The sequence below is a fragment of the Anarrhichthys ocellatus genome, unplaced genomic scaffold, assembly GCF_004355925.1.
Source record: "Anarrhichthys ocellatus isolate YVR2014 unplaced genomic scaffold, GSC_Weel_1.0 scaffold15, whole genome shotgun sequence".
Lineage (NCBI taxonomy): Eukaryota > Metazoa > Chordata > Actinopteri > Perciformes > Anarhichadidae > Anarrhichthys > Anarrhichthys ocellatus.
In genome coordinates, this window is record NW_022280045.1 from 1506212 (window position 1) to 1531698 (window position 25487).

Genomic DNA, 25487 nt, shown 5'->3' on the forward strand with positions numbered 1-25487 from the left:
CTCGTGACTTCTCTCTCCAGCGCCCAGCTCTTCAACACACTGCAGCACAGTGGAGACAAATGGGCGCCGTAGCCCTTTTGGGCACAATAGGAAAATACCTCATCATTTTCATTGCATAAAGCCCCATTGCTGTAATCACAACATATCATAGAGGCGATGACTCCCACCCACTCCTTCTCTTGCAGTCAGTCATCTTTACAGTGGGTCTAATAGCTGTACGGCAGTTGCTCATTAGTGGGATCATTAAGGAGTTAGGAGACGCTTAAGATTGCTCTTTGAGCTTTTATTGGCCTCATGGTGGATGGGAGTGTACATATACACATGTGCATAATGCACAAATAATGGCATTTATAACTGTGCAAAACATGCATGAGAGCATGCTTGTATTGCTATACTTGTGGGACCTGCGTTGACCACATTCACGAACACACACACACACACACACACCCTGTCGCTCTAACTGTACAGCTGAGATATGTTTTCTTGCTGTGCAGCAACGACTTTACACAATCCTCTTTATCCCTGTTTCTACTTAAGCTTTGGATCCAGTCCGCGTTTTCCGACCCAGATCCTGGCCTGCCAGTTTCCGAGCCCCAGTAAAGCAGAGTGATGCAGCCGGGGAGCAAGAAACCTGGAGGTCCAGGAAGACGTGGTGAGGACCAGACGGGTGAGATTAATGTGAGAGCATAAGAGTACAGGTAAGAACTGGATTATATGAAAGCACATAGGGACCTAGGTGGACATCTTGCCGCATTAAGAGAGTGAGTGGCTCCAGTTCTGCTCCAAGCAGTTAACAGAAAGATGACACGAAGAAAGAAATATTAAGTGAATGTTTTACTGAGTGAAAATCAAAGCACAGAAAGCCTTTTGAAATTACTTTATTTTGTAAGAAAAGCTTAAAAATATAAGTGAGTAAGGGCACACACACACACACACAAAGAGAAAACTAGATCATTATCAGTATCACTAGTATCATTATCGTTGTTGTTAAACTACTTATAACCCCTAACTTGTAATGTAGCACCATGGTTTCAAAACTGTAAACAAGTACAATGACAAAAAGGAGTAATTTTCAGATCTTCAATTTATTTCATTTGAGATTGATTCAAGGTAAAAACAAAACAAAAAAAACAATCAAGTTTCAAGAATACAAAACCCCATTCACTGTCCCCACACATTTATAAAATTAAGGCCACTTTAAAAACCGTATGTCACTGTCCAGCAGGACGTTTTAATGACAATGTACAAAAAACACATTCTTTACACGTAGGACAACAACAAGAATACTATTAGTCATAATAATAATGACGACATCATTTATAATAATAATCAGCACTAAAGACATTGATATAAAAAAAAGGAAAAGACTGATTTATTGCTTTACTCTGATATGAGTGTATCTCGTGCTTCATAAAAACTTGAGCTAATGGTTTGTTTTCCCTTTTATCGTCCATAATGGCTCTGATACGTTACTCTACTGGAAGATTAAAAAACACAATGACGATGTCACTGTGGTTTCCAAGTGTGTGTCTGTGTGTGTATGTGCATAGGGGAAGGAACCAACGATCAAACTCGCTCTCTGCTCACTCGTAAGAACATGCTAGAATGTGCGTCACGGAGATGCAGGTTCGAAGAGGACACAAACACTGACCACTGAAAGAAACTAAAAATAAGACTTTGAAAAAGACTAAAACAAACAGCAATGAGCTGGCGTCAGTAACCGCGAGGACAGAGGCAGAGCCAGATGGGAGGGAGAGATGGAAGTGGAGTGGTTGAGCAGAAGGAATCTGGCAGTGGTACGAATATTTTAAAATGCAAGTCTGGTGCTTTTCCTCCTGCTCTTTCTCCAGTTTCTGATCTCTTCTGCTCTCATTATCTGTGTTTAAGATTTCCTTCCACTTTTGTGTTCTCTTTCTCTCTCTGTCTTTCCCTCCTCTCTCCCTCCCCTCCTCCTCCGTCTACACCTTGTCCAGTAAAGATCGTTGGCAGTAGAGGAGTCTGCGTGGGGTACCGTACCGACGGAAAAACACCAAGGCGGCCAGGGTCGCAATCACACACACCAACAGGAACAGCGGCACCACCACAGCCGCTGCTCCGCTGCCACCCCCTACCCCTTCCTCCTCATCCACTTCAATAATGATCACCTCCGTGTCCTCCTCCTTCTCCGTCTCCCTCTCTCTTTCCCTCTCTCTGTCTCTGGTTCTGTCCTTATCCTCCCGCTCCTTGTCCTTCTCCCTCTCCTTGTCCTTGTCGTGTCCGCCGCCGCCTTTTCCTCCATCCGTCTTGGGGTCTTCGTTGGGGCAGCCCATCCAGTCGCGGAGGGCTGATTTGGGGTATCCCGGCTCCACACGCATCATCTGGTTGTTGAACTTCCAGTACTTGTTGGCTTTGTAGAAGTAGGTGTGCACTGGAGGGGGGGGTTGAAGAAAGAAATGTGAGACGCAAATGGGAACTCAACAGAAAAGCAACTTCTACAACTATTGGTTGACACGAAGATGTGAGAAGATAGTCTAGGTTATATCGTACACGCCGCCCTTACCTTGATCTTTGCTCATGAAGGCCGACTTGATGTTGTCAGGCACTCCTTGCCACACACTAATAGCTTTTGGATAATCACTGTCAACGCTTCGTGTATGTTCGTTGAAACGGTAATATCTAAACAAAGAAGAGGGGAAAGGTAAAGAGATGAATGGCTGTGGTGAGTTAATGGTCTCATTCAGAGCCCTGAAAGACTTGAGCCTTGACTTCTACTTGCCCTAAAGGACTTGAAACTTGCTCTGACAGACATAAGATGTGACTTGGACTTGCCCAAAAGGACTTGAAACTTTACTTGAGACTTATTCTGACAGACTTGAGATTTGATTTTGACTTGCCCTAGCATATTTTACCTGCAGTTATCTCAAATTATTTGAGAACTGACTTGTCAAGAAATTCAGGAGACTTGACTTTTCGTTGGCCCAAAGGTTTTGGGACTTGACTTGAGACTTGTTCTGACAGAAGTGAGACTTTGAACTGGCCTTCAGGACTTCAGTCTTTATGTAGACGTCCTCTAAAGAACTTGTGACTTGACACTCAGCTTGTAACTTGTAACTTGAAAATGTGCTTTGGTGAATCTGCTAAACTAAACCACAAAGCAGTTTACAAAATGGGTGTTTTCTGTAGAAATATGGCAGATAGATTGGTGACTCTGTTTATGTGGGTGGCCGTTTGCACTGTAATCACGGATTGCCACGTTTTACCAAACTGTTTTAAAAAGATGACTATTGTGTAATGACTATAGTGTAAACATGGGGGGGGGGGGGGCTTAGCAAGCTTTGAAGTTCCTCAATGTTTATTTCTATGTTTAAACGATATGCAGGTTTGTAATTCTGGATAAGTGACTGACCTAAGGTTTTTGACCTTATATGGTCAATATTGAAACATATCATTTGGTGGTGTTGACACAAATGCATGCTCTTTGGAATCAGTAGTTTATAAACTTCAGTACAGTTTCATCGTGGGATATGACGCACATACAGACACACAGAAGGAGGATGACTAACTTGTTTGCTCTGAAGTAATACGTCTGTCCAGTGGGGGTGTAGTGGAGAGCAGCGTCCATTCGATCTTTGGGAAGCCCAGTGCCCATTTCCTTTAGACTCTTAGGGTAATCATCATCCAGAATGGATTCAGTGAACACCCAATACTTGTCCCCTGGAGAGAGAGAGAACGGCAGAAAGAGTGGACATGAGATAACTGCAAGATGTTGACTGTTTGATGATGACTGCTTTTAAGGGAAGTCTTTTAAATGTTGTGTTACTATTCTGAAGCCAGACTTGCCTTTAAAGAAAACAAATTTCCCATCTTCCCTTTCAAAAGCGGCATTGACATGGGTGGGCAATCCCCTCCAAAAGTGACCAATCGGCATGGGGTATCCATCTAGAACATGGTTGTTACGTACCCTCCAGAACCATTTGTCCTGAAAGTGAAAAAGAGATTTATTAACAGCACTGCTCGACAAACTGTCATATTACAGGTCTGACGAGGTTGTGCCAGTTTACCTTGAACACAAACATTTCTCCTCTGAGGATGGCGATGGTGTCGAAGTGTCCGTCACAGATGTTGGGGCCAAAGCGAGGCTTGTCTGGTGAATATGTGGGGTCTGGGTTGTGGTTCGGCGTACGGGGTGATACATCGGGGGGGTGAGGGCCTGATCCAGAACCTATGTGAAAAGGATTTTCGTAAACTTAATCTTAAATGTTCATTGGAAAGACACCTTTCTTCAGATTTCTGGTGGTGTATCACTTCAGTTAGGAAAGCAAAGATAGTAATTTGGAAAGCAAATTGTCCAATAACGTACCATAAAGTTGCTGTACGCCTCTGCGATCGTCGTCAGGAAGTTGGAAGTTGTCGGTGTCCATCCACTGGTAGAAGGGAGCCATGATGGCTGAAGGGTCATTGGAGTGCTCCAGACCCAGAGCATGGCCCAGTTCATGGACCGCAACCAGGAATAAGTCATTACCTGGAACAGTGTTAACACCAAAACACCATTTAATAGGACTCTATTTTTGAAGCAATTGAAAGTAGTATCTGAGAGAAATAGGTGGAGTTTACTCTTGTGCTGATGAGACGATAGGTACTGAAGGAGAAGGAGTAAATGTTGCCGATTCCTCATTTTTAAGTGACTCAAACGCACACAAATACTTATCACTTCAGTAAATCAAAGATTAAATGATCAGCAGACCATAAGACGATGTGTCACTCAAACAGCTGACAGTGCAAACACAGTCTGCTGTGCTCCAGAAATAAACGCTTCTTCACTTCTGCAGTATCAACATAGCACAGGGTATTAACTCCCGTAAATGTACTGGCACAAGACTAGACATGTTGCTGCTTGTGTTTTGCCCACAGCAGCAGAATTAAGAGTCCTGCTGACTCCCAACATACAGAGTACCTCCCAACATTGTGGCATCATCAGTTTCAGAGGAAAGCGTTCCCCTCATTTATCAAAATATCATAGATTGAAAAGAGCCTCACCCATCAGATCCTTGTTCCCAACAGTCCACGGCTCAGCCGCATCAAAGTGGGTGTCCCCGCCGATGCCATTACTGGGGAAATAGGCATGTGCTAGGAAGCCTCCCTCCCCATCGAATGGGCTGCTGTCCCCATGGAAACCCTCGGCGAAGAAGAGCATGATGTCGGCAAACTCCTCCACCTTGTCCCTTATGTAACTGTAGGGGATTTCCCGGAAACGAAGCGGGGTGACACCCTCCCACACCTTGAAGGCCTTCCTGATGGCATCGTTGCTCTCGTACTCACCCACCTTAGGGGTGTAGTTCTGTATACTGCAGAGTGTGTGGTTGTGTGAAGGGGGGGGGTGGATGGGATTAAGGTAAAACATGGAATTATTTCCTCATTATAGAAAAGAAAAACCTTTCAGTTCCTCAATAGTCCCCTCACCAGTTAGGGCTTTCTCACGTCGGTTCATTAGGTACAAAGGTAGGAGTAAGCGAAACGATTTTAGCATTAGGTACTGTCCATCACGCCTCTAGAGACGCAGCACATTGCTGACTTACGAGAAGGTGATGTCATTCTTTTTCCACTTCAGGCCCTGGATGGCGTATCTCTTCCTCCTCAGGTTGCTCTTCAGCTCGGCACCAAACTTATCTGGCACGCCACAGCGCGGTCGCTTCATGGCCCTGCCGAAGACGAGACATAGTCCACTCAAAACACGGCAAGAGATAGTATAGCTTTGAAAGGCTGCACTTTTTCTACATGTAGAATACAGCTGTTTGAGGTTGCTCACTCAATCGTGTTGGTGTCAAAGGTGCCAGTGACGGTGAGTCCGTAGAACCTCTGCATGGCGCCGACGGCCGAGGAGACGGAGTGAGGGGAGCGGAGGGCGTGGGTCCTCATGTCCCCCGGGGGCAGGTACCCGTACTGCTGCAGCCATGACTTCAATGCAAAACAAAAAGGAGAGATCAGTAGGAGTTATGAGAAATAAAACCAAGGAAACTCCAGTCTCAGTACGGAGAGAGAAAAAAGGTTTAATTACAAACAGACCCATAAACAAGTCCTACCTCATCTGATTCTTGTTGTGTAACAAAGCTGAACCAGGGTAAAGGAACTACTCGGTATGATGTTGATTACAGAGATTACAAGTTCAGGATGTTTTTATGTGACTGCAGCAACAACACATTCCTCGCTGAAGGCGAAAATAAGCTCTTGAGTAACATCTTTCTGTGTTTTGATATCTGGATATATTTGAACAGTCAGAGCAACATATTTTCAAGCACCTGGCATGTCTCCGTTTAATGACGAAACACAAAAGCTATTCGACCATCAACCTTTGGCTCTCCACTACAGACCTTATTAAATTAATACTAAGGTCAGCATGAAAGAAAAATGCCGAGCTTCAGCCCCCATCAAAGCGTCAAACAAAGACAGTTCAGGTTTCACCAAAAACCCTGCGATACCGAAACTGACCGAAAGGAAAACCCCTCAAAGAGTTAAAGATTAACTTCAGTTTCTACATCAAAGTCATTCTGTAGCTACTTGTTTGTGTTTCAGTGCAGATTGCAACACTTACACCTGAACTCTTTCTTCCCTGTGGTTGAGTTTGTACATGAAGAAAATATTAGTTTGAAGCCCTTCAAGCACATATTCTGATGGTCAGTGAGTTCTTCAGGCCTCCAGATCCCTGGGTCTCAGTTTAGCTTGACCTTACTTTCCCCTGCAAACCTTTTTCACTGCGGTGCCGGTTTGAAATCTGGACCTGTGCCAGCAGCTTCGCTCCGCACCTCTCCCACACAGCTTCTCCTAAACTCTTTCCCTCTCAAGCTCGGGCTGACAAATAACACTGAGGCTATTGTGAGGGCAGTGAAAACCGAAACGGCTTTGATATTCTGCTGTACACCATTACTTTGTGAGCTTGTAGTGAACTTTTAGGATTGTGTTGTCCTTGCACACTATAGGGCTTGATGTGACTTAAGTTACTGTGATTTTTTTTTTTTGCATAGTTCTGATTAAAAACCATAGGCGTAGTGGGTGTTTGAGCAGTGAGGAGGATTGAAAAGAGAGACGAGAGAAAGATAGGGAGTGTCCCAGGGTGAGACTCAGGCCTTGGGCAACCTCAACCGATGTCTCCAGTTGAGCAGCAGCGTCAGTAATTTAACTGGGAATTTCTTCCTCTGCGCATCCAAACCTCAAAGTCAAACTCTTCCCCCCACGTCCGTGTCCCTGTCTTCGCCTCGTCACCCCACCCCTTCTCCTCTCTTCTCCCTCATCCCTCTCTTATGGAAAACCCAGTGACTTCAGGATAAATACTTATGAACAACCACACCCAGAGCCACTCAATTGTTGCTATATGGACCTTTCCATTGCCATTCTGTTGATGGGGCAACCGCTGTGATCCCTGTTTACATCCCGTCAGCTACTAAATTAACAAAAAATTCAACAGAAAATACTGTGAAGCCCATTTAGATTTAAGTTGTCAAATTTGAAAAGGACTACAGCTCATCTGCTGCTAATAGATGCAAGATACAATGAAGGCAAAACATGTTTAAATGTCTTGTTTCAGCATTTTTCCCACTGATAATGTAGTGCTGTCAGATTAACTGAATATGTGCTCTTATATTTACACATGGCTATACTTGTGTGAGTTTGGGCAGCAGTGAATGTCAGAATGGCATTTTGGAGGCCCTTGATGGTCTAATCTCTCCCTCTCTGTCTGTCCTTGAAAGACATGGAGGTCTCAGTGTTTAGACGTCAACCCTGAATGATCCCTTTCTGGTTCTGACTCAGCCATGGAGCTCCAGTGGACACATAAAGACTCACTGTTTTCCACTGTTCCAGCACATCCACATAAGCGGGAAAATCAAACACAAACTTTAGCATCTCAGAATGTATTTCACTGTAAAACCATATTCTTCTCTTTCAGTCATTCAATGTTTTCTTTTCGACAAAATCCTAACTTTCATTAAAAGCTCAGTCAAAAGACTGCTGTTGAGTGACACTGAACACTTGTTTTACCTTTAAGGCTCCCACACCTCTTTCTCGGGTCCCTAAGGTGACTCGACAAAGTCTTATTCACTGTTGCACTCTGCTATTTTTGACCAGACTAATGGGCTGAGTAACTACAGCAGTAGCAGGAAGAGGGAATGATCATTATTTACAGTGGTGTAGGAGATGACAGCCCAAGCTAACAGTCTTTTGACGTAGAGCAGTGGTTCTGAACCACCCGTATGCTCACAGCCTTGTCCAATTAACTCATATACCCCTTCATTGACAACCCATAATTTCCATTATTTATATATAACTTTTAGCTAATAATTTCAACCATTACTTAAAGCAAACTATTTTAACTGTATGTTCATTAGTTTTATTACCTATTTCAACAAATTATCCAGTACTTTAAGCTAAATATTTTATCTGTTCATCCATTACTTTAAGCTAACTATTTAACTATTTATCCATTACTTTAAGCTAACTATTTCACCATTCATACATTACTTTGTGCTAATTATTTTAACTGTTTATTCATCACTTTTAGCTAACTGTTGAAACATCTCTGCTTGCTAGCTAAATAGTTTTCCAGCACTCTCAAAACCTGGTGTTCGCGTATTACAGCTGACTTAATATGACAATATGAGTTATTTTATTCAAATCACAAGTTACATTTGTTTTCTAAGAAGTTGAGCTCCTCCACAATCTTTCCACATACACCCTGAGGTAACCTACTGCACCCCCGGCTGAGAATCACTGATGTAGAAACTGCTGCACAAACACACTGCCGTGTTAAAGTCACTCTCGATCCTTTGATTTTTAACAACGCTCATACATAGACAAGCACAGAGCAAAGGTACTTCTAGGAAGCCAAATCCAGGATTTTGAGGTAAAGGGCGCAGCTCGCTCATCTGCAGCGATGTGAGTTTATTGTTTAATGGAAGATCCACAAGAATCAAACAACGGTTGCTATGGATGTCAGGAGGCAGAGTGCTCGTTTTGCATAGGATGACAAGAGGGAGACGGAGGGATTGCATTTCAGAAAAGAAAGAGTCAGTTGTTCCGTTTGGTGAGGGCTAATGGAAAGAAACTTTGGTCAACAGCGATGGGAGTCCAACTGAGGCATGCTGTATACAGCACACACACACACAGGTCCTCATGCCACATCCAGTCTGTCCAGAGAGCTGCAGTATTATGTCAGATGTGTGCCCCCACTACACCTGCAACAGCTCGTTATTGCCTTGTGATTGCGTGTGTGTTTGTGTGTGTGAGGGAGTTTGTGTGTAGGTATGTGGGTTAAAATCAGACTTTTTAAAATGCTTCATGCAGTCTGAACATTTGCCCGAGGCTAATGCTGTTCCTTTAGGATAACATGTGCGATGTTGCTGACCGCTCTGGCCAAGAGCTCCTCAACACACATGTAAAAAGGTCTTTAAATGTGTGTGTGTGTGTGTGTGTGTGTGTGTGTGTGTGTATGTGTAAATCTATTAAAACAACCATTGTCCAGCCAACAACAATAAGACCCGGTGACACAGGAGTGGAAAAACTCATCTCTGCCAATGTCATTTGAGCAATAAGACAACCTCAAGCAAATCTCGAAGGTGGGAAAAAGCTTCCCTGAAATTTAGCTCATTGCTTGCTTCCTTTATGAACAGGAAATGAGGTAATGACTTTGCGTATTACCTTATTTCCTGTCACACCTCCTATCTTTCCTCAGGGAGGCTGCCCTCAGGCCACCCACTGGGGATCTTAAGGATGTGGCTTTGTCTAAAACCTATGCACCCTTCCTTCCTTCCTTTCATCCGCTGAAAGACTAGTAAGACATCAAGATGAGACTGGTTCAAAGTTACCAGTTTAACCAATTTGAATTCTCTCAAGTCCCTGCTTATTGTCATTAGCAGCACAAGGGAAGAGACATACAGGATGTGTGTGCATGACTGCTATGATCTACATCCTGTCCGAATCAACTGGATAATTGCTCCATTTTCCAACTGTCCTTTTCCCAGATTGAATCACTCCCATCGCCACAATGCCCTCCTTTCTAGTCATCAACAGCCTCCTCACTGTCTTCCCGGCTCTGCTTTCATCATCCCATGTCATGCACATTTATCTTCTTCTGCAGTGAATGACCTCAGCATGTAGCCATTCCTTTGTGAATGTGCATAAGAAGAGATCTATGCACATATGAGATTAGGTATGTGTGCGTGTGTGTGTGTGTGTGCGTGCCAGTGAGTCTCACACATACTTGTTTGCTAACGCACCAAGGTGTTTTTTAGCGGCGAATGATAAACCCACTGCCCACTTCCTGTCTCTACCACAGACCACAGGAAATGACCTCTGCATCCTCACAACCCCTGACTGTCTATCTCCCCACTCAGACCGACGGAACAAGACTCAGCCACTCACTTTATTAGACTTATGGTGAATTAAAACACAACCTACTCAATTGGTTTGTGGAGGCAACGTACGTGATGACAAACATCCGATGTTGGAATTAAGTAAATATAGACACAGGAAGCAGTGTTTTTACATCATAAAAACATAGGCGGTGAATCACTAAATTAACATAAACTTATTGAACGAACACACTTTCCAGGGCACTTCAGGCCAAGCCGGCCCCTGCACTTTGGTGCAATTTTCCACAGAAACCTGATAGCCTTTCTACTTGCTACTACCACAAAAATCACTTATGTTTCCTTGGGATGTAGCTAAAAGTTCAATTTTCTCTTATGCGGACATTAGACATGTTCGTTGGGTTACTGGTTGTTAAATGTTGACGTTGCCGTTCTTTTTGATTGTGTAGATACAAAAAGGTCAACTCAAAATCAAAGAACTCTATATATGACTAAACCTATTTCCAAAGTAGCAAATAACTTGTCACTCATCTCCATGTTTCAATACTGTGCATTCAATTCATGGTTGATAACTATCACACCCTTGCTGTCTTTCTCCAGGATAAATTACAGGCAAAAAAAAAAAAACAGAACATGTGTGACTATACCTTCTTTTATTTCCTGCAGCTCTTTTTGTTGAATACGAGAAACATGGCTTAGACATTGTTCTAAGTGCTAGATCTGCCTAGCATCTATTATGTCCGACATTGAAGCCTAGAAGTCGTTTAGCGTTACTTGATACAATAAACATTTTCAACCTTATTTGGCCATTTGTAGCATAGCATCAGGAGAGAGATTTAACAATTACCGACTATCCATTCTAACACCATCTAATAATTGATTGAGGAAATTCCTTGAAATTTGCATCCCCAGTAAAGCTACCGGGTTAGCCACTGGCTATATATATGCTCATCTGAACACTTTACAAATGACTCACACATAAGTCATTTGACTTATAAAGAAAGAGTATATTGTGTATTTCTTAATTGATCTTATTTGGGAAATATAGATCTATATTGCTCACACATTTTTACTGATGGGAACAATCCTTTAACAGCCTGGGCCAGCTCCTCTAGTTACATTTAAACCACGGATTGTGTCTTATGTAGGTCAATGGCGTTTTCTTCCATTATCTCAGCTGGAATTATAACTCCATAGGCAGGATACAATGACTAGAGAGACGTTTGTGTAAGATCTTACACATGTAACACACAAACACACACGCACAGTGTTCACTATGATACTGAGGGAAGCAGGTGTGTAGGGGTATCATAACAACTCACTTCCTGCTAGATAAATACAGAACTTCCTGATGCTACACTGGCTGTGGGATTGGAGGACTGCTGATACTGCAGACAGAACAGATCAGATCAGAGTAAAAAGAACAGAGCAGAGAAGAACAGGAAACTCTTCCCTTTAATGATCAGAACTAGAGTTCAAACTGTGGGTGTTTTTCCACAACTGACCATGTCTGAGATGCTGAAGAACCTCTCAGATTGTATAACCCACCTCCTTCGAATCCATTGAGCCATAACTTAGGACAGATGTCAACAATTACATCTCCCCATCCCTCTGAATATAACTGCACCCACAACTATCAATCCCTCCCCTCCATTCCCAAAATAATTGCCTCTGTCTCTGCCCCGACCACAATACAAGCTCATGCATTTCTCCTCATTTGCTTTTTCTCCTGCACTACTACCACTTCTGCCCTCTCAGCATTTCTCAGTGTTTTCATGAGCGCTATTATCATTATGGGCTGCTTCCTCGCAGGGTCAAAGCCATTCCCATATCCCTGCGCCAACTACAGGCAATTGTTAGAATGACCGTCCATGAGGAAGCTATTGTGGTAGTCACAAACAAAACCAGTATAGTATTATATGCAGGCCTGTGAAATCAAAGTTGGTGTTGTCACATCAGTAAATTATTGACATTAGCAGAAAAGATCCTTCATTCCTACAAATGAGGGTACAGCATATTTCTCAGTCACGCAGAATTTAAACCTTTCTGAACCCTAAATGCATTTCCTCATTCAAGCTTTGTTTATCCTCCCTCAACTCTAGATATATGTATTGAGTTTTAATGATCTATTTTGGATATATTTATCTGGCTTATTCCTCTATACTGCATTTGTTCTTCTGCATTCCTCTCTAGATTTATTTATCATGGGTTTATTCATTGATTCTGCATCAAATTATCTGGCTTTATTTTAGATTCATTTATCTGGCTTTATTCCTTGATTTTGACTCTGGATTTATTTATCAAGCTTAATTCCATAATGCTGGATTTATTTATCCTGTTTTATTCCTTAATCCTGGGTTATTTATCAGGCTTAATTCCTTGATCCTGGGTTGATTTGGCTTTATTATAAATGTATTTATCTTCCATAATATATTCCTTAAGTATGATTCTGGATGTATTTACCTATTTTAATTCCTTAATTCTTGATTTATTTATCTGGCTTTATTCCTTGATTCTGGATGTATTTATCTAACTCTGTTGCTTGATTTTTCATCTATTTATTTGGCTTTATTCCTCTATTCTGACTTTATTATCTCCTCTATTTGGCTTATTCCTCACCTCTGGATTGACTTGTCGCTCCGTCGCTCCATGTGCGCTCAGCTCCCACACCACTGCCAGCAGCAGCAGTCGGACAAGCGATTTGAGCTCTGGTGCCATCACTTGTCTCTCCAAAAAACAATACAAAATAGACAGATCTTCCTGTAACAGTTCGCGCAATCTTCACTTTGCTATTTGTCAAAACATTGTCTGTGAAAAGACGTATCCAATAAACGAAAACGTCGCACCCGAGATCGACTTGGCGCAAAGCACAAAACGAGTTTCCAGAAGATATGCGCCTCTGCAACTTATTTACTTGAGTTACCTAAACTACGAGGAGTATTTGTCCAGTGTGCATTCTGCTCGCGTTTTGGTGAATTTTAACCAACACTATTACAACACTATACTGGGAGCAGGAAGTCTGTGAGGGGCTCTGGCTACAGGCGGTGCGTATTCTATGTCCAAATTCAGTTTGCGCTTTCCTCCAGATGTTACAGCCGACTTTGTTTTCATGAAGCAGTCCTGACTCCTCGCTGTCCTCTCTTCTCGATCCTCCAGTCGGTTTATTTTGATCCCCTCTCCTCTTCCCCTCTCTCCCTGCTGCAGACGTGGTAGTTTGATACTCCCTGGAGACCTTTAGCTGGAAAGTAGAGGGTTGTAAACCTCCCCCTCCTAAATCAGCCCGCCCCTCTGACATGGAGGGCTGGAATCAACTGAGTGACCTTCACATTAGACTTGGCACGGTTTGCTTTTACTCTTAGGCTGTGATTAAATGCCTTAATGCTCCATAAAATGCATAGCTGTTGTTATTATTAGCAGAGACGAGAGCGCAAACATTGAGCCAAACGACAAATTCGACAACAAATTGCACAGTTCAAACTATTTGCAACACAGTGAACTCATTTTAAAGCTGCGGTAATTTTTCAGAGTGCCATGAACAGAAATATTACTATACACATCAATCAATCCACGACATTATTTCACCTTAAAAACAGTTTTTACCCATACCCTTATTTTAATGCCCACGGCAATAACCAATAATTGTTAAACTATTATTTCTGTTGTACTGTTTAGGTTTTAGACGCAGGGGACTCATCAGTTAATTACAGGTAGTTCTTTATCTTAATGTACATTTTACACTTCACACATTGATACTTGTCTCACACTGATTTTTATTGAGTGCTGTTCAAAAAGGCCCCCAAACAAACTCAATATACAGCACCAAATTGTGTTTAAAATGGGGAATTGCGCCCTCTAATGCTGACATTGCACACACATTTAAACACTTCACAATGTCAGATTAGGTATATAGCCTCCTACTATACATCCATGCATCACACTGACCATGGATTATTTTGTCCTGCATGCTCCTCTGCTTTCATTAAGGAGGACATATTTGATGTCTAACCTCTGTAAAGACAGTGTTGGTTTGGTTCCGGATTATAACTGCAGGCTGTGTTCATTGACAAGCATGTGATAGCACTCGAGCTAATGGCAACTATAGATTTCACATGACAGGATGGCTGCTGACAAATGTGTAAATACATTAACACAGAGTAAAACGTTTAAGACTTGAGACACACGCATTTCCTGTTACCAACCTTATGTGCACACATACTGTAGCTCAGCTGCTGTGTTGGCCTTAGCTGAGGAAAGACAGCTGGCCTCCTCCACTCCCCTCCGTTGATGTGACACAAGAGAGGGGAGCTTTGATTGTCTTGGCAGAGAGCAATGATCAATGACGTGTGACTGTTAGGGATTGTTGACATTATAAACTGGACACACAAATGTCTCCAAGCATGTGTTCATGCTGTGTTTTATGAAAATAAGTCTGTACACCAGTTACAATACATTTTGTGTAAAAGTAGCACAAAAAAGGAGCCAGATATGTTTTTTCAAAATTCCTTTTTAATATGGAGCACTGAACGTACAGCTTACAACAAACAGACAGACTTCTGATATATTTATAGCAACTTAAAAGTTTTAGTAACTGAAAAGCGTTACAGATATTACTTTTGGACCAAACAACAATCATAATATTCACAAAGCTTAAGGTCACACACAAGACCATGTCCTCACTGGGTTCACAAACACTGCAGCTGTGCTTCTGGTTTGACAGGACAATGTAGTGAAAAGTAAATCACAATGACATGAGCGAGTAGTTTATCTGAACCACAAAACGGGACTAAAAACGTAATATTCCCCACAAAAACACATTCAGTTTGTTGGCCCTGTGTGCTCACGCAAAGCAAAACTTTTTATCAGTTCCTTCTGTGACTGAAGGAAAACATCTTTTAGATACGAAACAGACGTAAGTCGGGAAGCATTCGCAAAGAAATAACATTTTGGTTAGCTTGAGCCTCCTTTGGTGCCAGTTGGATCAGATTTGGTACATGGCACAACACGACAAGTACCGAAATGTTTACATACTGACATTTACTTATTTGAAACTTTTCTTTTAGTGCACTATCTTGTGAATCACTAACTAGCTAATGTCAAATATCCAAAAAATAAAACAAAAAACTCTATTTGACTCAGGTCTGATATGAAACATTGATACATCAGGGATACTTTGTTAGAACGCGAATCAAACTATTAACAACTTCAGCCAGACAAAAGGTAGTGTCACTTTTTATCAAATCTAGCAGAAACTGGACTCTGTTACTTCTCGAATATTTTCATCTTCATTTGTACATTAGCTGTCTTTTTTTTTTTTTTTTTTTTTAACACCACAAGACCAAGCTGATTGACTCACAACTTTGACGTACAAACATTACTCTGACTATCGAACTGACGGGCTACTTGAAATGTGTTAAGGAAGCAGGTACTACGCAAATGTTCATACAGTTTCACCAAAAGGTAAACATTGATTGAAAACACCAGAACATTATCCAGCGAATCACGCTGACTCGACTTATGACCCTTCACTAGACCCTTCCCCAGCTTCCTCAGTGGCTCTTGGGTCTATCTCATCATCTCCTTGGCCGCCAGCAGTTGGGTCATCAGTTGGCTCGTTACTGGTGTTGAGGAAGGCTTGGTACTGGTTCCAGAAGCCTGCTGAGCTCCTGGTGGCGGGAATATTTAAGGAAGTCATAGATGTAGAAGAAGGAAGTTGGTCAGCGGAGGAACGACTACTTCGGGCTGGTGGACGTATTGTTTTGGTTACCACACCATGGTGCTTCATGTGCCCCTAGGAAGATAAAGCACATTTTTAGCAACTCTTAACACAAAGATTGTTTTTATTTTACAGCTTTAGTTCTGTACTAAGGCTGTAAAATATTGTTTCAATCTCCTGAAAATAAACAATTTAATACAACAAGTAATCTTCCAACATATCCATATATCTTGTTAAAGTTTTTTTTTAATTTTTTTATATCATACAATTAATTTTCTTCACCTTCAGTCCACTGCGACTGGCATACTCTTTTCCACACTCAGCACAGCTATAGGTCTTCTTCTCAGGGCGAGACATCGGAGATGGGAGGGTTGGGGTCAGGTTGATGGGGACAGAACCATCCAGTGTTTCAGTTGGAGCCAATCCACTAATCTCAACATCTTCTACCCGGTCTTCCCTCCCATAAGAACCAAAATGAAAGCTCTGACGTGTCTCCCTTACAAAAGTGGCAGGTCTCTGTGATACACCCATTACCTCAGCAGCAACAGTTTCAGCAGTCTCCAAAGCGGACGTCACGCTGGGGTCCTCGTCAGGCACAGTTGCTTGGTCTTGCTTTGGTGTTGCTGGTGGAGAAGACTGATCTTTGTCTTCTTCCATGGGTTCTGGTGATTTGGGCCTTGGGGAGACTGACTCTGATTCCAAGGTTGGTGTTGCAATAACGTTAGGAACATCTTGACTCAGGATGAGATCAGAGGAGGTACTGGGACAGGTGTAAGCAAAGGGGTCAGCAAGGACAGGTGTGCTTTGTAAGTCCTCCAGGTTTGTTCTGGAGCCTTGGAAGGCTTCGGAGGAGGTAGAAGCTTCATCCTCTCCACAGTCCACTACCATAGCATTAGCTGACACTGTGGTTTTGGTAACAGTGGAGGCGATTGGAGAGGCGGTGGATTTAGGAAGATGGACATCAGCAGTAGCTTGTTGTTCAACTTGGTTATCTTTGCCAACTGGGGAAGCTTGATCTGTCTGCTTGGAGGCTGGCAAGGGGGCACTGACACAAAGGAGAGGGGGTTCTACACTGCCTGGTGGTGGAGTCTTTGTTGTGGGATTCATGAATGGGTCAGGGCTAAGGTCAGACGGGGGGATGAGGTCTGGGCTGGAGGACCCAGACTTGCTAGGATTTTTGGTAAACTCAACTGATTTTGTACTCCCAAATGCAGGGACTGAACCTACTGCTGGAGTTTGAAATTCTGAGCTTGGGGCTGGGCTCTTGGAGTGGCCTGCTAGAGGTGGTGTTTTACTAGAGACAGTATTTGGGTCAGTGGACTGGGATTGAGATTGTAACAAGGGTTTAGAATTTGATTCAGCTGGCATCTCATGTGCAGAATCGTCTGTGCCATCTGTGGGCAACTGTCCACCAAGGTGCATACGGATGTGGTGCTGAAGCACTAGGGCATTAGTGAACTTGCGCTGACACAGTGGGCAAGAATTTTGGACACGAGCATTGGGTGGCCGGGCATGATGGGTGGCCAGATGTGACCGCAGGCTGCCTTTAGTAGAAAAGGATCTACCACATATCTTACATGGAAAAGGGCGTTCTCCAAGGTGCGTAGCCTGGTGCAGACGCAGTGCTCTGGGACAACTCAGCACCCGTAGACACACCCCACACTGATTGGTTGTCATGTTACCAGCTGGATTTGTAATGCTTAGTGATGGTAGGAAGCCCCCCGCAATGGCACTCGCTCCATTGGCACTCATGCCTAGGGCAGCAACCATCTCATGTGTGAAGTTTGAAACCGAAGTGGAAGCACGAGTCGAAGATGGCGGGGAGGCCATTACATATGTAGTTGAAGTGCTGGCATTTGTGAAACGACTGTTGGCTGAACTTGAAGAGGAAGTGGCACCGCTAGTTAACATCTCCAGCATGGAGGACGAAATAGAGGAAGCAGTCCACGGAGAAGAAGAGCGGGGCGCTTTCTCTAGCTTCTCCACCAGCCTCTGCAGCTTGGAGGTTTCAGATGTAAGAGTGGAGTTAACCATGGAGGAAGGTAGGGTGGATGGAGTGGTGGTGGATGGACCTGGGACTTTAGGAAATGAAGCGAAAGGGAAAGAAAGCTGAGAATGGCTTGAAGAAGCAAGTTGGTGGGAGCCTGGAGTAGAGGGTAGTGGGGTGCGTAGCAAGCCCAAGGCTGGATGGTTGTAGAGGGATGAGTGTGCAGCAGGGGTAGAGGAAGAAGTGGAGACAGATGGGAAAAGGAGCTTAGGCAGGTGGGCTAGCTGGGAGTAGGCAGCAGGGGACAGCATTGGGGCATGAGGGGGAGTGTTCTCATCAAAGTGCTGCTGCTTAGCACCCTTGAATAACCCTGTGATGGTGGAAGATGATGACAAGGAAGGATTGTTGAGGAGGGAGGTAGCCAGAGAAGAGGTGGAGGTAGAAGAGGAGGGAGAGTGGGATGAGCCGGAGGTGATAGAGGCTGCAGCTGCTACTGCTGCAGCCCTATTAAGCTGCAGGAGAGAGTGGGAAATCAAAGCCAGGTCTACACTAGGGGGCAGGGGTAGGGTAGAAGGGGTAGATCCTCCAGAGGCTCCCAGAGAAAAGCCAGTGTTCGTACCACTGACCTCCACATTATCTCCACATGTCTCATCCTCAGTCCTGCTTTTTGGCTTCATTTGTATCATATTCATGCCACTAGTACTGCTGCCACTGCTCATGGTCTGTCCCATGTCTGATCCCCCAGTGGCCCCTAATGCTAACCCAAACAAAGAAGGTGGCAGGAGTGAAAGTGAGAGTTCTGGGTTTTGCTCACGGTGGCGTAGGAAGTGCACCTTGAGATTGCCTCGTGTGGTGAAGCGGCTGAGGCATACTGGACACTGGTAGGGCCGTTCCCCTGTGTGTGAGCGTAGATGTATCTGTAGGGAAGAGTCGCTGCTAAACATTTTTCCACAAAAGCGGCAGCCATGTTGGAGGCGGCTAGTATTGATGGAGCTAGATGCAGAGGAAGAGTCTGCTCCTCCAGAGAAAGACTGCATAGCATGTTGGGAGTTTGGGACCATAGATACTGATGTGGGGAGGGATGAGTTGAGGAAGGACAGGCCACTGTGCCCACTCACTGAAGTGGTGTTTGAAGATTTTTCATGGAGATAGCGGTTGGGCAGAGCTAAAGACAAGCCCAACGGATAGGTGGAGGAAGCCATGGAGATGGCAGCAGAGGAAGAGGTGGAGGGAGCCGAGGGTCGAGAACTCACCCTCAGATAACCATGAGCCCCTGCAGTCCCTCCTGTTCCTTCCATCTGGGGCTTCTGGGGCTGCAGGATTTGAGACAAGGAACTGCTTGGCTTTGTGGGCTTGTTGGCTGCCTGAGAAGGTAGCAGGGAGGAGAAACATGCCAGGAGAGGAGCAACAGAGGTGGAAGGCTGAAGTGCAGTTGGCTGGGTAGTTGGGCTGGCTGCCCTTTTGCTGCCTTCCAGGCAGAGCTGGGGCAGCGGAGGGAGAAGATGCTGGGAGGGTGTGTCTACGGTATAGGATGCTCCACCAAGGCGTAGCACCTGTCTACAGATCTCCTCCGTTATCTGCATCTGATGGATCTGCCTTTGCTGAAGCACCCGGAGCTCCTCCAGGATCAGGGCAATGCTCAGTTGGGCCCTAGAGGGTGCAGCTGAGGCAGATGTCACTCCTGGGCTGGGAGTGGGAGTAACGGGACTTGGGGGGCCCTCAGGCACACGGCTAGGGCTTCCAGGGTGCGGTGGGGGACATAAGGAGGCAGAGGACGAGGACGAGGAAGAAGAGGTGGTGGTGGTGGCTGACAGCCCCAACTTTGGAGAAGCCATGCATTCGCTTCGGGAGGGGTGGATGAGGGCACTTGCAGATGATGTAGATTTGCAACTAGACAGTTGAAGGGCAGGTGGATGTTGAGTTTGTGAAGAGAGAGGGCAGTTAGCTAAGTCAGGAGAGAAGGAGGTCTGTGGGTCTTTGAGGGGCTGGTGGGAGGACTGGCTCAGTGAGCAGGATATCGCTGGATCCCCAGTGGGTAAAGAGGGGGTCTGAGAGCCCTTAATAGATGAAAGGAGAGCGAGGGGCAGCTGGGAGCTTTGAAGAGAGGACGATGCAGAGGACGATGGAGAATCCAGGATAAATGGAAAGGAGTTTGACTTCACCGCCAAGTTGTCATCTAAGGAAATTGAAAGAAGAAAATCATAATGTGATTTTATCATTGTTAATGATAACAAAACAATCAAGATTTGCATAATGGTCTACAATCTTCTTTTATAATATAGCTTTCTAAAAAAAACTTTTTAAAGTACAAATCTACTTCTCAGGGCACTTTAAAACAACTTACAAAAACCAGCAGTGAGAAATAAAGGATTTTATTAGGTGGCTACTTAATGTCTAGATAATGAAAGAATTTTGTTGTTCAAAAGATGACTTTTAACCTTCAGGATTGATTTCCACCACTTTATATTCCACCACTGTTTTCCTCTTTGTCCTGTCCGTCCTCATCAACTGTAGCCTCCTAAACACAGTCGCCACACACACACACACACACACACACACACACACACACACACACACACACACACACACACACACACACACACACACACAGACACACACACACACACACACACACACACACACACACAGACACACACACACACACACAGACACACACACACACACGCTAACATACAGACAGATTACACTGATCTGCAAGAATACACTGCTCACCCATAGAGGTGTCTACCTTGTTTCCAGGGCAACACGCACAAGACAATGGAACCCCCCAATAAAAAGAAGCCGCATACACACACACTTCCATCCCTGCCCTCCTTCTCTTTCTTCCTTCCTCCATTCAATCTGTCTCTTTCATCTCCTTAAGAGCCCTTCCCCCATTAGCCCAATGGGGCGCTAAGGGTTAGGTGCTGGTTAGGTACTGGACACTGTACTGGGTGCCTGATTGGCTGGCAGTCTTGACCTTAAACACTCTGAGGTCGCATTCCTGATACGGTTTAGGGCCAGGCAGAGGAAGAGAGGTGGCGCACAAAGAAAAACAAACAGCCCCGCAGACAGACACGATGACTCACAGCCCATCAACAACCTAACTTAGCCCAGAAATGCATAGAGAGACGGATGTGAAAGCACATAGGCCTACAAACAGCCGGTCAATGTACAACACACAGACACAAAAGAGCGAGCATTTTGTGTGCACAGGGTTGCTCACGCTAACACATACAGAACTTACTGCTGTTTGCCTGAAAGCTACACTTTTATGACACAATGTGGGGCCTACTACTGTAACTGGAGTGAACAGACAGACACACACACACACACACACACACACACATATATACACACTTCTTCATGGGTATGTTCATGCTTCAGTGCCCAGCAACAAAGCTGAAAGGAGACAATAGGGTCTAATGCTATTGCGGTAAGAACACCTTATACAGTGCCTCACAAAGTTTAATTTTCCTTGACCTTCTCATGCACATCTCTTTGCTCCTACGAACACATTTTCTAATTCACTGTATTCTTTTTCACCAATTATTTCTCTAGGTATTTACTGTATAGCCTCTTATTCTGGGTGGTCTGTGTCTTTGAACCTGGCAGCAATGAGGAATGAAGACATTTGGGTTTTACAGGGCAAAGAAAGCAGCTAATAGCTGCAACCGCAGAGAATTAATTAAAGACTGTAGGCCATTCATTTCAACAAGCCTTTTTCTAAGCGTTTAGCATAATGCAAATTAAATTATTTCACTGTTTAGTAATTCTGATAAGAAACCATTTAGAAATGTGGATGAAGATTAAATCAACAAAATTAAAAACAAGTCTTAACTGACCATAATGACATTGCTGTTTAAATTCCAAAGATGGTATTTCCCACATAAGGTTAAAACAAGTCATCCTAGGTCACAAAGTTAGTGTAAAAAGTTAAATCATCAGTTTAAGGCCTTAACAAGAATGATACAGTAGATACACCATAAAATAATATACCATCACTATGAGCAACTAACTGGAACAATCTCTGCATGTTGAGGAACAGTGAATGTTTTGAGTTCTAAACCTCCCAACGAATGTGAATCCAATCCCACTAAATAACCAGTATTCTTTTGATATTATAGTCTCAGTATATTTCTCACCATGCTCAAGTATCCGACAGGCACCGAGGGTCAGGTTCATAAGCTGCTGGGGTCGTTTCTGTTTCCGACGGGACATGCTTCTGCAGGATGGGAACGACGCAGGGGCGCATTGGCCAACACACAACTTTTATTCTGTCTCCCTGCGCACTGAAAAAAGTAGGTATCTAAATTACTTACAGGGGAAAAAATGAAGAAAAACGTTCCAAAAATGTGACAATGGATGCTCCGGATTGATTAGTCTCAAAGCGTGTCCACGTTGGTGGCATTGTGGTGCAGAGAAAGAAAGACAGAACTAAAGTGCCAAAGAGGCATGTGTGACAGTTTTCTCTCAACAAGTCTCCCTTTTCTTAAAACTCACCGTTGGCCCTCCTTCTACGCACGCACACACACACTCACACAGCTCACTTGTTCATCCACTACTTTGCATTCAAATGGCGAGTGAACACCCCTTCTTTTGAGCCAAGAGTCCACTGCCTCTCTTTAGTAAACGCTCATACATTGGCGCTGAAGTTCATCACATAAAAGGCCCTTGCCTGAGCTTTCGAGTACTGATATGAGCCTATCAAATCTTAGCGTCACCGTGTGCGACAGAAGGAAACTGTGCGCACAGGTGGGCGTTAAACCTGACGCCAGCTCGGTTACATTAATGCAGGTTTTATTTTTCCTTTCTTTCCCTTAAAGCCAAACATGTTGTGTCAGATGCCACCTTGTCACACATGCTAATATCAAAGTATATTCGAGATGTGTGATGTGTGTGTGAGGTTCAACGGTGCTCCGGTAGCCTCTAAAAAAAAAAAAAAAGAAACAGGCTCCTCTTCCTGTGTGAGCTCTCGGTAAACAGCGCGGCTGAAATGAGATGGAATTTGCAACAATGGCGTATAGGGAGCACAGCTGAGTGAACATCACCCTCTCAGAGCCTCTCCAACACATAAGACCACTGACTGGAGGCACAATGCGCCCTTTTCTTTCACCCTCATCCCGACTGCTCACCACGTGGAGAGAGGTATTGAGAGAAAGACACAGCCGGAGTGAGCAGGAAAATCATTTTTCACCCGGACCCTGTGACACCCCCCCCCCCCCCCCCCCCCCTTCTCTCTGTTTTACTGAGGCTTGGACAGAATAATAAAATGCACTCGAGATTTGACTCTAAGTCTGAATGTTAGGTCGTCACAAGGAAGCAGTCAAACGTGTGCGTGTGAATTGTTATTTAAAATAGTCTTTGTAGGACAGTGGAAGTCCGATTCATTTAATGACTTATTTCTGTAGTGGCCCGATGGACTCTTTTCTTTGCAAACCGAGCAGCGATTCCCGCACAATATATAATGATGAAACAGAAAAAAAATAATTAAGCTCTAAACATGCGCATCGTTGCGTAGGCTCATCGATAGTATTCCGTCAAAGAGAAAGAAGCGATAACTCTCATAGTTGCCAAACATTCAAAAAGAGAGAATATCGTTGTTGTTTTCTAACCAGAACTCTATTGTGCCAACAACGCATTACTCGTGCCATCTCGCCATTATGTTCGCGTGTTCGACGGTCGGACGGTTTTTTAAAACCAATGTTTCCATACAAGCGCAAAACACGGCGGTGGGATGCGCGTCCCCGCTACTGTACGGCGACCTGTTGCACGCCACGCGCGCTCCCACATCATAACAAGTTATGATTCATAAAATATTATGACTTCTCGAAAAAATACAGTCCCGGATGTGCATTTCCCCCACAGGCCGCTCGTCGCCGACACAACCGCTTTGAATATAACAAAAAAAAACAACTTACCATGTTTGAAACGATGATTTTTGGCAGCGATATTGTGTAATGACACGGGGTGGGGGGAAGAGCTCAGGAGCTTAGGTTGGGTAAGATCGGCTCCGTCTCTCAGCCGGGACACTGGCGCAGCAATTCCCTATTCACTCCCAGGGATGCGCAGTCGGACAGACGCATTTTTTTCAATTATTTATCCCCGTCGCAAATCGCGTTTCTTTCTCTTTTGACAAAGGGTTATTATGCCTGAATGTATTTACTCATAGTCCACTGGCAGCAGGGGCGGTGCAGATAACTGTAGGCTACTCGCTACACGGGGAGGATTATTATTATTTTTGGCCGTGCGTGCTGCTCTTCCTCCTTTCTTTGTATTTGTCGGGGCCTACTCCTGTCAGGCCTGTCTACGCTCTCTGCGGAACTGTCTGTCTGTCTGGTTAGCAGACTAGCTGTCTGTCTCGCTGTCTCTTATAATTAATGGCCCTCGCCGCCAGACGGTCCTCTGGGGAACAGTGACCGCGGTTACCTCCACATTGGCTCTCAGTGTGCATCTCACATAGGAGTGCAGGCCCGGGCACACACCGCTCATAAGCGGAATCAGTCTGACTGACAGGGATTTAAGAATTGCACAGGTGTGCATGACTGCCCCCCCCCCACACAGTTGTCATCAAACAATCATAATTCATATTTTTCATATTTTAATACAAAATTGTTAAATTGAGTCCCAATAAGTAAAGACATAGTTTTAGATATTGGATTATTGGTAGTACACGTGGTATCCCTATAGATGCAATGGGTTCTCATTACTGTCTGAAATGAGCTATTTTGGGACTGTGACTCATAATGTATTAAGCTCATGTAACAGCCAAAATCACCCCAATACAACCATTTAGACAAAGGCAGGTACCTCTACAGTGTCAATGGGTCATGTGGATAAAATATACTATAAATACTGAATAAAGCCAATAATAGGTCTGAATGGGGTTTACAGTCCCATGAACAGCTATAGCATTCCTCTTCTTATATCTGTGTGTTATGACTTTCTTTAATGGGTCAATGTGAAAAAATATATATTTCTAAGTTTCTAAGTGAGATAACCTTATATTTAGGTATCAAATCTAGAATTAAGAATAATTAATTGGATTAACTAGGGCTGACTCTACACGGCTGATTGACTTAATTAAAGTTTGATATTATTTGGGGTTATGTTTATCTAGATACAACATATTACAGGACCTCCAGATTGACTTTGACATTTTAAGCTCTGAACTTTCAAGGCAAAAACAACGTTTTGCCAGTTTTAGTCTTTTGACTTGCATGGCAGCGTACTGTCAGCTTTATCGTGGAGAAAATATTGTCGACTATTGTTTGCACAAGGTAATTTTGTTTCAACCTGTCATGTTCCACTGATAACAATAACTGCTTCAGATGGTTTATATCCCATTCAATACAATACAAACCTAGTCTCAGAATAGCCATTTAACCAAACACCTTTTCTCTGACAATGAAATTGATATAAACCAGAACAGCCAACATCACACACACGG

At 43.9% G+C, this 25487-nt stretch overlaps 2 protein-coding genes across 3 annotated transcripts; both read right to left on the reverse strand.

Moving 5' to 3' along the window:
• Window positions 1-1066: 1066 nt before the first annotated feature.
• On the reverse strand, window positions 1067-13570 carry mmp14b (matrix metallopeptidase 14b (membrane-inserted)). The gene is made up of 10 exons (XM_031855033.1): window positions 12957-13570; window positions 5786-5934; window positions 5556-5678; window positions 5017-5324; window positions 4340-4501; window positions 4041-4201; window positions 3820-3958; window positions 3543-3693; window positions 2540-2655; window positions 1067-2407 (listed from the first exon to the last, which is right to left on the reverse strand). The coding sequence occupies exons 1-10, from the start codon at window positions 13053-13055 to the stop codon at window positions 1959-1961; spliced, it is 1857 nt and encodes a 618-aa protein (XP_031710893.1). The 5' UTR covers window positions 13056-13570; the 3' UTR covers window positions 1067-1958.
• A 1253-nt stretch (window positions 13571-14823) lies between these two features.
• On the reverse strand, window positions 14824-24341 carry sall2 (spalt-like transcription factor 2). Of its 2 annotated transcripts, XM_031855149.1 has the most exons (4): window positions 23959-24341; window positions 22183-22329; window positions 16333-20213; window positions 14824-16125 (listed from the first exon to the last, which is right to left on the reverse strand). In XM_031855149.1, exons 2-4 carry the CDS (start codon window positions 22256-22258, stop codon window positions 15850-15852), a joined length of 4233 nt encoding a protein of 1410 aa, XP_031711009.1. In that variant the 5' UTR covers window positions 22259-22329; window positions 23959-24341; the 3' UTR covers window positions 14824-15849. The 2 variants fall into 2 exon arrangements, with proteins under 2 accessions (XP_031711009.1, XP_031711010.1); XM_031855150.1 differs by lacking the exons at window positions 22183-22329; window positions 23959-24341 and adding an exon at window positions 20476-20601.
• Window positions 24342-25487: the final 1146 nt, after the last annotated feature.

Coding starts and splice junctions, on each gene's coding strand:
- mmp14b (XM_031855033.1), bottom strand. CDS start 13,055: ATGGCACCAGAGCTCAAATCGCTTGTCCGACTGCTGCTGCTGGCAGTG. Junction 4,202..4,339: donor AGGCGTACAGCAACTTTATG/GTACGTTATTGG, acceptor CTTTTCACATAG/GTTCTGGATCAGGCCCTCAC. Junction 3,959..4,040: donor GAGAAATGTTTGTGTTCAAG/GTAAACTGGCAC, acceptor TTTCACTTTCAG/GACAAATGGTTCTGGAGGGT.
- sall2 (XM_031855149.1), bottom strand. CDS start 22,258: ATGTCCCGTCGGAAACAGAAACGACCCCAGCAGCTTATGAACCTGACC. Junction 20,214..22,182: donor CTGTCGGATACTTGAGCATG/GTGAGAAATATA, acceptor CAATTTCCTTAG/ATGACAACTTGGCGGTGAAG. Junction 16,126..16,332: donor CCAGTCGCAGTGGACTGAAG/GTGAAGAAAATT, acceptor TTATCTTCCTAG/GGGCACATGAAGCACCATGG.